Here is a 12,125-nt window from a genome sequence, read left to right as displayed (position 1 = left end):
TTAACATATTCACTAGTATTCTTAATTCTTTCCTAACCCCCCCAAAAAAAATTTCCCTCAAGCACCCTTCCCACCCCTCTCTTAATCCCACATATCTCTCCATAAATTCTTTCATTTTTTTGTTCTCCTTCACAGGAAAACTGAATGAGTTGCCTCTTCACTTTCTTACATTATCTTCCCACCCAAACAGGGTTTTTCTGTTCATCTCTTTTCATTGAGATTACTCCCAAATTCACATTTCCAGTACTGGCTGTTTCTGGGAATTCCACATTCCCATACAGAACTGCCCATTGGCCACCACTACAATTTCAAGCTTGATATGACTTAATCAGAATGCACCCTCTGACAACTTGTTTCTCTTTCTGTCTTCCCCAGCCTTGTAAACGGCACCTCCTTCACCAAGACGTGCATGGAGCCATGCATGTGCTCAGCAGTAGACTTCCACTCACCAAGGCTGACCAGCTGCTATGGCCACTGCTGAGTGCCCAGCCTGCCAGCAGTGGAGATCACCACTGAGCCCTTTAAAAGGAACCATTGCCCAAAGTGATGAGCCACCTATCTGGTGGCAGGTTGATTACTGCAGACTGCTTCCTTCGTGGAAGGGGAAGCATTTTGTCTTCTTTGGAATAGACACTCTAGATACAGATTTCCTTCCATGCAGGCCGTCCATAAATTCAGAGAATGCCTTATCCATTGTGGAAGCAATTCCATACAGCATTGGTTCTGATCCAGGAACCCAAAGAAGTGTAGCAGTGGGTCCATACTCATAGAATTCACTCATGGAATACCCGTGTTCCCTTCATCCAAAGGCGGTGGTTTGACAGAAGGGAGAAATGGCCTTCTGAAGATTTAGTTACAATGCCAGCAAGGTGGCAACAGCTTGCAGGGCTCGGGTAAGGTTCGCCAACAGGTAACACATGTGTGAATCAGCATCCAATATACAGTACTATTTCTGTGCTAGCCAGAATTCATGGGCTTGGGAATCAAGGGATGAAAACAGGAGTGGCACTACTCACCATTCTCTCTACTGACACACTAGCAGAATGCTTTCTTCCTGTTCCCATAACTTTATGCTCCATTGGGCATAGGTCTTAGTTACAGAGCAAAGACTACTTCTACCAGGAGACACAACAACCCACTGAACTGGGAATCGAGACTGCCACCCAGCCACTCTGGCATCCTCATGGCTCTGCATCAACAGGCCAAAGGGAAGTGCGGCACTGACTGAGGTCATTGATTCAGACTGCCAAGAGGAACTTGAACTAGTACTCCACAATGGAGGAAGAGTTTGCCTGGACTACAGGAGTTCCCTTAGGGCATCTCTTAGTACTACTGTGCGCTGCCTGTGATTAGGGTCAGTGGAATAGTATTACCGTCCCCTAAGATTAGGGTCAATGGAAAACTAAAACAACCCAATCCAGGCAGGTCTACAAATAGCCCAGACCCTTCAGGAGTGAAGCTTCCGGTCACCAACAAGTAAAGAACTATGCCCAAATGAGGTTCTTTCTGAAGGCAGAGGGAATCAAAATGAGCAGCAGGAAGTAGCTATAAATACCAGCTTTAACGTAATGATTGTTACAGAAATGACGACTGTACTTGTCAGGGGTATTTCCTTATTTTATGATTAATATGTTTATATATACACATACTAAGCAAGCATCTTCGTTTGCTTTCTTCTCTTATCATGTAACAAAAGATATACTGACTTTATATCAATATTTAAGTGTTGTTAATTTTACATTACCGTGTTTAAATTACAGAATATCAAGAGAAGAGTAAATATTCTTCAAGGTCTTTACCTGCTCTTCTGGGGGAGAGATTAGCATGCTTTTAGTTGTATGTGAGATAGTTGTATATTTTAGAAAGAATTGTAACCTGGTTGTTATCTTCATTTGGAGATCAAGTACACTTTAAGATAATGTGTGTAGGTGCTAATTTGGCAAGGTGTGGAACTATTATGGTTAATTTTAAGTGTCAAATTGACTGGGCTAAGAAATGCCCAGATAGCTGGTATATATTATTTCTAGGTGTGTCTGGGAGTGTGTTTCTGGGAGGGATTAACACTTGGATCTACAGACTGTCTGAAAGACGGTCACTCTTGCCAGTGTGGGTGGGCTGCACTCAATCCAGGGAGAGTCCAGATAGAACAAAACAATAGAGAAAGGAGGAATTCTCTCTTGCTTCTTAAGCTGGGATATCCATCTTCTGCTCTTACACACTAGAGCTTCTGATTCTTGAACCAGGACTCACATCAGTGCCTCCCCTACCTCCCAGGTTTTTGGGCCTTTGGCTTCAGAGTGGAAGTTACACCTCTGGCTCTCCTCATTCTCAGACCTTTAAACTAGGACTGGATTACACCTCTAGCTATCAAGAGACATACTTAAACAATATTTCATGGGACTTCTCAGTCTCCTTAACTGCATGAGCCATTTCCCATAATAAATCTCTTATCTATCTACTGTAGTTTAAAAGTGTCCCCTAATTTTTATGTGTTGCAAACTTAATCCCCAAATTTACATGTTGATGCTATTTAGATGTGAGGCCTTTAAAAGTTAATTAGGATTATGTATGGTCAACAGGATGGGGGAACCAGCAGTTAGCGTAATGGCTATGTTGCTGGTCTCCCACGTAGTCGACCACGGTTCGTGTCCTGGACCCGGTGGCTTAAAACTCATGCCGGGCGCGTGTGCGTGCGTGCGTGCCCAAGATCCCGAGAGGAGAATGGAGGAGAAGGGATTGCGGCGTGACCATCCCCCCTGGGGGGGGATTTCTCGCTTTCTGTCTCTATGTCTCTCTCTGTCTGTCTGGCAAGCGCATGCGCCCTACAGTGAAAAATCTCTCCAAAAAAAAAAAACAGGATGGGACCACCATCATGAGGCTGGAGCTTTATAAGAACAGGAGGAGAAGTCCTGCTGTGGTGGGACACACTGTTAAGACTGTGCTCTGCAGGCTGGGACCACATGAGAGTCATTGGTTTGACCCCTAGTCCCAGTGGTACCTACAATCCCAGAGATTTAGGAAGATAAGGCAGGAGGATGGCACGCTCCAGGCAGGCCTGGGCAACACAGAGAGACCCTGCCCAAAAAGCAAGAAACCAAAAGAAGCTTGAGGAAAGATACAGAGGCAAGGAATGGAGAAGAGAATATACTAATGGTCTGTGGCAGCTTGGTTCTAATTCTTGGTTCATTATGCACCCCTTGTCCCCATGTGGCTTGGTTGTTTGACCTCCCTAGTAATTAGAAGAATCACAACTATTTCAGATGTAGAGATAGGAGAATAGGCATTAGAGAAAATATCATTTTAGTGTCAAGTAGAAGAGTAAACTTGACTTAATCCCTGATTAAACAAATCATCCCACCTCAGTAAGTCTTAAACAAGGGATATAAAAGGTTAACATAAGTTAGAAAATTATGCTTAAACAGAGATTTTGTTTTTAAGAATTTCTCATAAAGTTCTCAGTTTCCACAAAACTCAAATTTGGTTTAGAATCTAAACCCAGAAATGTATATGATATTTTTCAAATAAATTCAACTAATACTATTAAAAAGTTGATATAAAAAAGACAAGACTGTGGCATGGCCATCCCACTAGGAAGTGATTTCTCACTTTCCCTAGCTCTCTCTCTGTTTCTCTCTCTCTCAGGTAGTGCATGCATGCTATAGCAAAATTAAAAAAAAAAAAATTAAAGAAAGTGAAGAATGTATGCCTTCCAGAAATGGCTGTGTTTTAATGACACTTAAGGATATAAAGTATCTAGCATGGTACCTAACACAGAGAAGACTAAATAATAGGCTTGTCTTCCTCTCCTTTCTTAATAATCTCTAATGTGGAGAAAATGTTACATAATTAAAAAAAAAATCTGCTATTGGGCATATGCATTCACCAGAGAGAGAGCGTGAGCGAGCACTCGCTGGAGGGTGGAAGGATGACCATGCTGCCATCCATTTTGGGGCATGTGTCTGGTGTTGTTGTCAAGCCACTGGGTCCAGGACTCAAACCATGAAGTCAGCTATGTGGGTTCTAGTCACCTTAACCATCCTGCTAACTGGCTGGCCTGAAATAGTTTTAAATGCGTAAAAAGCAAAACTTCCAACTTCCTTCCCAATCTGAATAATTTATGCTAATAACAAAAGATGATATCATAGTTATAAAAAAAAGCATAATGAGTGGGTTAATTAAAAAGGAGGAATTCCTGGTGCAGGCAGGGGCATGGTGATTAAGGGTGCTGGACTCCCACATGGTCAACCATGGTTCAAGTCCTGGACCTGGCAGCTTGCTTTCTCACTTTCATGTTTTCTCTCTCAATCCTTCTCTCTGTCTCTCTTACTTTGTCCCATTCTGATCAAATTAAAATAAATAAATACATACATTTAAAAAAATAATGAGGAATTCCTTAAATTCAGTCCTTGCTAGGTCTCTTAAAGCCTCTCACCTCCAGAACAGGGTAAAGATACTTACCACTAGGCTGCATAGTCAATGGACTAAAAACTGGTCAAGCAGTTAAGAGATTTGGGATTTATCCCTGGATCCACCAATACCTTGCTCTGACCTCTGACAAGTCAATGTTTCTGTACGTTAATTGCTCCATCTGTAAAACAGGGGGGGAAGGAAGGGGAACACTTATTACCCTATAAAATACTGAGACCTTTTAATTATTAACAAATTGGGCTACATTATAAGAAAACTAGGAGATTTAGAAACAAACATTTGGCTATTAGATATCTCAGGGTGAAAAGTACCTTCTAGCAAGTACCACAGCTTTAATTTAACTAAGCCTCTATAGAGAATATAGGTATTTACTACAATCGGTTCTATGCAAACCTATAATTAAATAGTTTCCAACTAGCTAGATTAAGCCAGAAAATCAAGAGACACTAAACCTATTACCATGGTGTTATGGATTGAATTGCCCACCCCCACGCTATACTCTGCCCTAATCCCCTGTGTGACTGTATTTGGAGACAGTGCTTTTACAGGGGTGGTTAAAGTTAAATGAAGGCATAAGGATGGGGCCCCAATTCAATAGGACTGTGTCTTTATAAGAAGAGAACAGACACGAGAGGTCTTTCTCCCGCACAAAGAAAAAGGCCCTATGAAGAAACAGAGAAGGGGCCATCTGTAAGCCGAGGAGGTAGGCCTCACTAGACACCAATCCTGCAGATGTCTTGACCTTGGACTTTCAGCCTTCAGAGCTGAGAGAATTCAAATGTCTGTTGTTTAAGCGGATCCATCTATGGGATCTTGTGGCAGCCTAAGCAACTGGTCATGGGACAAATGAGACAGTAGCAATTCTGAGAGCACCTCCATTCCCCAACTTGCACTCGTTCCCTACTACTGTCTGAGTGGTGGCAGAGCACAAACAAAACAAAAACAAAAGGAAAATTTTTCGAAAAGTGCCAGGGGCCAGCAGGTAGTGTTGTGGCTAAGATGCTGGACTCATACATGGCCAACTACAGTTTGAGTTCTGGACCTGGCAGTTTGAAAATCATGCTGCGTGCTTATGCATGTGTGCCCAAGATCCTGGGAGAAAAGTGGAGGAGGAGGGACTGCAGCATATCTATCCACCCTGGGAGATTTTTTACTGTATCTCTCTTTCTAGTGAATGCATGTGCCCTATAGCCAAACCAAACCAAATCAAACACATTAGAAAAAAAAGGGCTGAATATGAAGTTAAGAGTTTATCCTGGTTTGAATGTCAATTCAATTATTCCTTAAAGACTATTTTCTCTTTAAGGCTCTAGACAAGTAACTTCACTGCACTGAAGCTCAGTTTTGCTTTTTTTTTTTTTTTAAATCAGTAAAATGGGACTGATAGTCTCCATGCTATTTTCTTCAAAAACAAATAAAAAAAGGTTTTAAAAAGTATATAATGTAGAAAACAAGGATTATTAAGAAAAACATTGCTATTTACTACCTTTCTCAGAGAAAACTGGGATACTGAGTAATATGATATATTTGTAATATATTTACAAAAAGGACATTACAACTTTCTGTTATTAGGCCCTGAAGACTCTAGTGGTCACAATTTGAGTAACCACTCTATGGAATCTCTCCAGGATTATTTCTACTTTGCCTCTTCTTTTAGTTTCCGCTTAGTGTTGACTGGAACTTTAAAAAATTCTGGTACCCAATTCTGAGACGGCTACTGAACTTCAGTTGTGAAATATTGCTTTCAGGGACTAAAAATGAAGATTTTCTGCTGAGCCTTCACCCTCCAGATTCATTTCTAGAGTAGCAGGGCAACCTCTCAGATGCACAAAGAGTGAAAAACAGAACAGAAGAGAGATTGCAGATCACCTCCTCCTGCATGCCTCTGAATGCTCAGATTGAACTTCAAGAACTAGGAAGAAACACACAACCCATCAGATGACCAGAAATAACCGCAGGGGCGTAGGAAATATGAGAAAGCAAGAAAATACCTCGCCTCCAAGGGAAAAGAATGAACTCTTCTTCATCCACAGATAGTAAAATGGAACTCACAGAAATGTCAGATAAAGAATTTAGAATATTCATAGTGACAAAGCTAACAGAAATTGAAGAGAAGAAAGATAATAAACTCTAGAAGACTCAAGAGAAAAGAGCTGATAATTTCCCAGAGGTGAGGAAGTTCTTTCATGATCTGAAAGAGAAAATACCATAAAAAAGAATCAAATGGAGCTCTTAGAGATGAAGGCTGTAATACAGGAAATCAAAACCTCCCTTGAAAATATTAAAAGTAGGGGGGAACCAGCAGTTAGCGTAATGGCTATGTCGCGGGACTCCCACGTAGTCGACTGTGGTTTGTGTCCTGGACCCGGAGGCTTAAAACTCACACCGGGTGCGTATGCGTGCGTGCCCAAGATCCCGAGAGGAGAATGGAGGAGAAGGGATTGCGGCATGACCATCCCCCCTGGGGGGGGATTTCTCGCTTTCTGTCTCTATGCCTCTCTCTGTCTGTCTGGCGAGCGCACGTGCCCTACAGTGAAAATCTCTCAAGAAAAAATATTAAAAGTAGACTAGATCATATAGAAGATTGAATTTCAGATATAAAAGATAGAATCACTGGCCTAGAAAAATCCATCACAAAAACTGAGAAAATAGCTCCCCCAAAATGAGAATACTATATGAGAAATACTAGATACCATTAAACATCCAAACATCTGTATAGCTGGTATCCCAGAAGGTGAAGAGACTGATAAGGGCATTGATAATCTATTCCATGAAATTCTGGAAGACAACTTTCCAAACCTAGAAAGACATTCAAAGATCCAGTCCCAAGTAATACAAAGAACCCCAAATAGAATCAACCCAAGATCTTCTCCAAGACACATTATAGCCAGATTGACCAAAACCACAGACAAAAAGATACTAAGATTGGCAAGAGAGAAATGGCAAGTTACCTACAAAAGATACTCCATTACGCTAACAGCAGACCTCTCATAAGAAATAATGCAAGTAAGGAAAGAATGGGAAAATATATTCAAAGTGTTAAGGGAAAAACAATTTTAACCAAGAATACTGTATCCAGCAAGATTATCCTTCATATGGGAAGAAAAGACAAGAACATTCCCAGATAAACAAAACTTGAAAGGATTTACCCACACCAGATCAGCTTTCCAAAAAGTTTTGAACAGAGTGCTATACCAGGAAAACTAAATACAGACACACAGAAATGAGAGTTCAAAAACAACTAAAAAAATGGCCAGCCTAATGTTAGGGACAAGTCTGGAGTTGAATGTTATATTCTAGAATATAAATGGGAAGATCAGACCACAACAGAAGATAGATTAGGTACATGAGACTAAACTGGTGAAACATAATCTTATGACTTTTGACTAAAACATTACTGATTTTCTTCTATGCTTTGTTTTCCAGATTTAAAGATTTTTGTCTTCTCTAGAGCTGCCGACAGGCTCATGTACCTACTATCTGAACAGGACCCTAACCTGTTTCCTGGTTTTAAGTCTTAAGCAAAGTTCTCTTAGCATTTTTAAAATTTTGATATATTAAAGCTAAAAACTGCATTTCTTGAAATTAAAATAAATAAATAAAAATACCTATTTAATGACCACAGTGAGCTATATAGCACCAGTGAGGTGCTACTTTATAGTATATTCATTCTACTCAGAGTTTCACACCTAAAGTCAGACATGTGTTCACTGATATGTATGTATCAGCTGAACTTGATATCAAAAGTAGTTAGATTAATTAAGATTATTTTGTGAATCAATAAAATGTGGGGAAAAATAGGAATGGAAAGCAACTGTAGACACCAGAGACAGTGTGGGAGGAGGATAGGAAATGGCAGAGGGTGAGAAATAGGGTGAAAAAATATATATATAAAATAAGAAATGGAAATTTATTTGTGGATGATAACATGCATAATTAAACCACTATGCAGTGTATTCCATATGGGAAATCAAATTTTGTATGCTATGATGATGCTCAGTGAATGAATGTAAAATAAATAAATTAATAAATAAACAACAAAAAAAATTTCTGGTACCTTTTGGATGCTTCAGGTCTGCTTTCCTTCTCTGTATTTTTTTTTTTTTAACTTTTAAATATTTCTTAATGAAAAGATACTTTTAGAAAGCCTCCCACTGTGCCACAATCCTCCTGCCTCAGCCTCCTAAGTGGCTGGGACTACAGGTGCATGCCAACATGCCAGGCTTTGACACAGCATGAGGCTCTCATTAGAAGCCAACCAGAGGCAGCTACTACCCAGTCTCCAGCTTTTCAGTCTGCAAAATTGTGAATTGAATAAATATCTTCTGTTTGTAAAAAATTTAAAAAAATTAATGGTACTATAGTCTTATCAGGGGAAGTGAAGTTATTTCAAAAAACAGGAATGATTTTTTGAAATAATGTTTTTTAAGGGGTTAGAATACAAAAGGTGACCTGAGTCACAAAAATGGATGTTTGGAGCCCTGAAACATTGAGAATAGTCTCTGTAACACCAGAAAAAAATACATCCTCTTTGAATTCTGAAAAAAGAGCACAAGATCATTCACGAATAATACTTAAAGCAGTGCTATCCGATAGAACTTTCTGCAATGACAGAAATGTTCTCATCTGTGTTGTCCAGTGGGCAGTCAGTAGCTACATATAGCCATTTATTTAGCCCTTAAAATGTGGCTGTATAACTAAGGAGCTGCATTTTTAAACTGTTAATTAATTTTTATTAAATTTATATGTAAAAACACATGTGGCCAGTGGCTACTTCACTGGATAGTGCAAATCTAGAGAATGTAAAGATTATATTTCAAGAATCCTTGAGAAATGGATTATATGTAGTAAAAAAAAATAAAAAAACAAAAAACCTACAAGATTATGGGAGCATTCTTTCAAAACAGGATAAAGCAATCACAGTGAGCCACCTCTTAAAGCAAGAAAAAGTAAAAAGAAATTTTCATATATTACAAAGAAAAAGTTCAGATATAAAGTATCGCTTGTATGTCACTACTAATAGTAATAATTATTATTAACATTACATGGTTATTATTTCTAAGTGCTTACTATGCACCAGATACTGTGCTAAGCATCTTAATGACACCATCTTGTTGAATCTTCACACCTTTTTACTAATAAGGAAATGATACCCAGAAAGATCAGATAACTTCAGATAGCTTTCTAACAGATTAGAAAGTTAATCAGTAGAAAACCAGGATTTGAACTCCAACTATGCTCTTAACTGTACTATCTCCCATCTCTCCCTCCACTTCCCCTGAAAAGTAACAAAAGAAATTCCTACAAATGCTTCTAACATGAAATAGTCCACCTTGGGGAGAACTATAACCATGTGTGAATATGTATATTTGATTATTTTTTTCCTTCAGTTTTCTGCTGTGCTCTCCAGAAAGAGAAAGGGTAAAAGAATGAGAGACAGGGAAGGTGAGAAATCATCTCCAGGGGAACGGCCACTCTGCAATCCCTTCTCCATTCTCCTCTTAGGACTTTGGGCACACATGCACCTGCGCCTGGTGTGATTTTCAAGCCACTGGGTACAGGACTCCAAATGGCCACATGCAGAATCAGACATGTGGGATTCAGCTGCCCTAACCTCTACACCATTTGCTGGCCCTATATTCTATTCATTTTATTTTACTACAGTAAAGACTGAAGCACAGATGCCTATTAGCTGGATCTGCACACTGAATAAGAGTAGAAAGCGTGTGGCGTTTAAAGAGGTAAAACTAGATTAAACGTAAGATGTCCATAGGTACCGTCTTTAAATATTCAAGGAGCTGAGAAAAGGCAAAAGAACTAATATGGGCTTCCATGCATGTACAAATGACAGAAAGGGCAAGCAAAGAATAAAACCAGGAGAGAGAGATGTTGTCCCAGAGATAAACTAGAAAAGTAGAAAAATGGCAATGAGAAAAAAAGGCAAACCCAAGGTACTTTTGGAAACCCACTAAGACAGAACTCCTTCAGTGTCAAACCATCCTATGTGCTATGCTCAAATGCACGGAGATCAAACAGGCAAGAGGAGAGATCACCTGCTCACTATGCTCCTGGAGGACAAGCCACAGGGAGGCCAGGGACTGGGCCTGGGGAATGCACAGATCAGCCACTCTCTCTTATTAGCAAGTCTGCTAGAGCCTCTCAGCTGATTCTCCGCGCCAGTTCTTCTTCATTCACTTTGACTTCATTTGGAGATAAGTGTGAAGAGATGTAATATTCCTCTGGGAAGATCTGCCAGAAGTAGGGAGGGGCGGGGGAGGGAAGACAGGCTAGGCAATCCCTTTTTCAAAGAGAGCAATAAATCCTGTCTCCTCCACACAGCAGATGTGAACAAAGACGGAGATCTCTCCTGGGGGCTGCCCCTCCCCCCACTTGCTTTGCAGCAATTATATTATTTCTGCATGTACACACAGAGAGAAGAACCTCAGAGATCATCACTATTTCCTGTAACAAGCAAGAAGGCTAGCAATGAGTGGCTAATGAGAATGCAAAGAGGCCATGACTCCCTTTGTCCTACAGGCGTCCTACCAGACTTTGACCATCGTAATGTTTACCCTGGGGTGATCCGGGCACAGGAGAAGCTGATGCTTTTTAGAATGCTTCTGGCTCATGCTTCTTGAACAAAGTTTAGTGGTTTCAATGGTGCTACATCATACTTCATGACAGGCACACATGAATCTGATGCCATAAAATATGTAATGCTTCATCATTGCCCCCACTACCCCCAGCATCATCAACTTTTCCACTAGTATTTGGAATAAAGGAGATGACAGTCCTGAATGTGCTGTCTGCCTGCCAGTTATAATACACTGGAGATACAAGTTCATGTTCAAATCCAGGTCCTACGCTCTGAAGGAGACACACTCTTAGAAATAATAAAACCAGAGTAAGGATTCAAGAAATTCAGGAGGTTTAGCGACAGGAATAGAAGACCTGGAGAACACAGGACTTAGATGGCTAGGCACCACCTAGATCGGTGCTTGGCATGCAGAGGATCAGTGTTGGTTTGTATGGCTGCTTCCTGCCCCGTCATCATTATCATCCCTGCTGCTCCTTAGCCAACTATTTACTGCAGGCACAGGACGTCTCCTTGACAATTTATTCCATTAGATTCCTATGTTCCCTCTTTCTCAATCCAAAGCATTTCTAACACTATTTCTTTAACAAAACTCTTTCTGATAAACTAGATTAGAGTAGAACTTTCTTATCGGTTCCTACTACTAGCCAGTTTCGACTGGATCATGATAAACGTTCATGCTTCACCAATTCAGGTTCCCCTTCTTTTCATACTGCTATTTGAAACCCATGTTCTAGACCAGGAAGTGGCAAACTTTAACATAACGGGCCAGAGAGCAAACATTTTCTGTTTTACGGAACATAGGGTCTTTGTTGCAACAACTCAATTCTGCCACTGTAGCATGAAGAATCCATTATAACATATTCACAAATGAATGGAACTACGATCCAGCAGAACTCTAGTCACGAAAGCAGGGAGCAGATGGGACTCGGCCTGCTGGCCACAGTGTGCTAAGCCCTGACCTAGACAAATCCTTACCTGAAGGACTCTAGCTGATTCTAATCATTTCACGGTTCTATCTCAAGTATACACGACATCATTTTACATCCATTTATAAACTTCTAGGTATTTTTACAGTCAGTGTCCCACTCAGTGTATGGAT

The 12,125-nt window shown here is 40.3% G+C and overlaps 1 protein-coding gene across 5 annotated transcripts in view; it reads right to left on the bottom strand.

Annotated features, from left to right (window-relative positions):
• The window catches only part of SCMH1 (Scm polycomb group protein homolog 1), a 131,022-nt gene that overhangs the window by 117,511 nt on the left and 1,386 nt on the right, over positions 1–12,125 (bottom strand). For 4 of the 5 annotated variants that reach the window (XM_027766888.1, XM_006164923.3, XM_006164921.3 and 1 more), the window contains exon 1: positions 4,459–4,584. Coding sequence is in view for 1 of the 5 variants with exons in the window: in XM_006164917.2 (XP_006164979.1) it covers positions 4,459–4,471 (13 nt within the window). In the remaining 4 variants the exon portion in view is untranslated. Of the gene's footprint in view, positions 1–4,458; positions 4,589–12,125 lie in introns of those variants that run through there. The other variant, XM_006164917.2, reaches the window with a different exon arrangement.

The sequence above is a fragment of the Tupaia chinensis genome, unplaced genomic scaffold (genome assembly GCF_000334495.1).
Source record: "Tupaia chinensis unplaced genomic scaffold, TupChi_1.0 Scaffold143758_1, whole genome shotgun sequence".
Classification (NCBI taxonomy): domain Eukaryota; kingdom Metazoa; phylum Chordata; class Mammalia; order Scandentia; family Tupaiidae; genus Tupaia; species Tupaia belangeri.
Note: the sequence above shows the minus strand (reverse complement) of the source record. Positions and strands in the feature narration are given on the sequence as shown.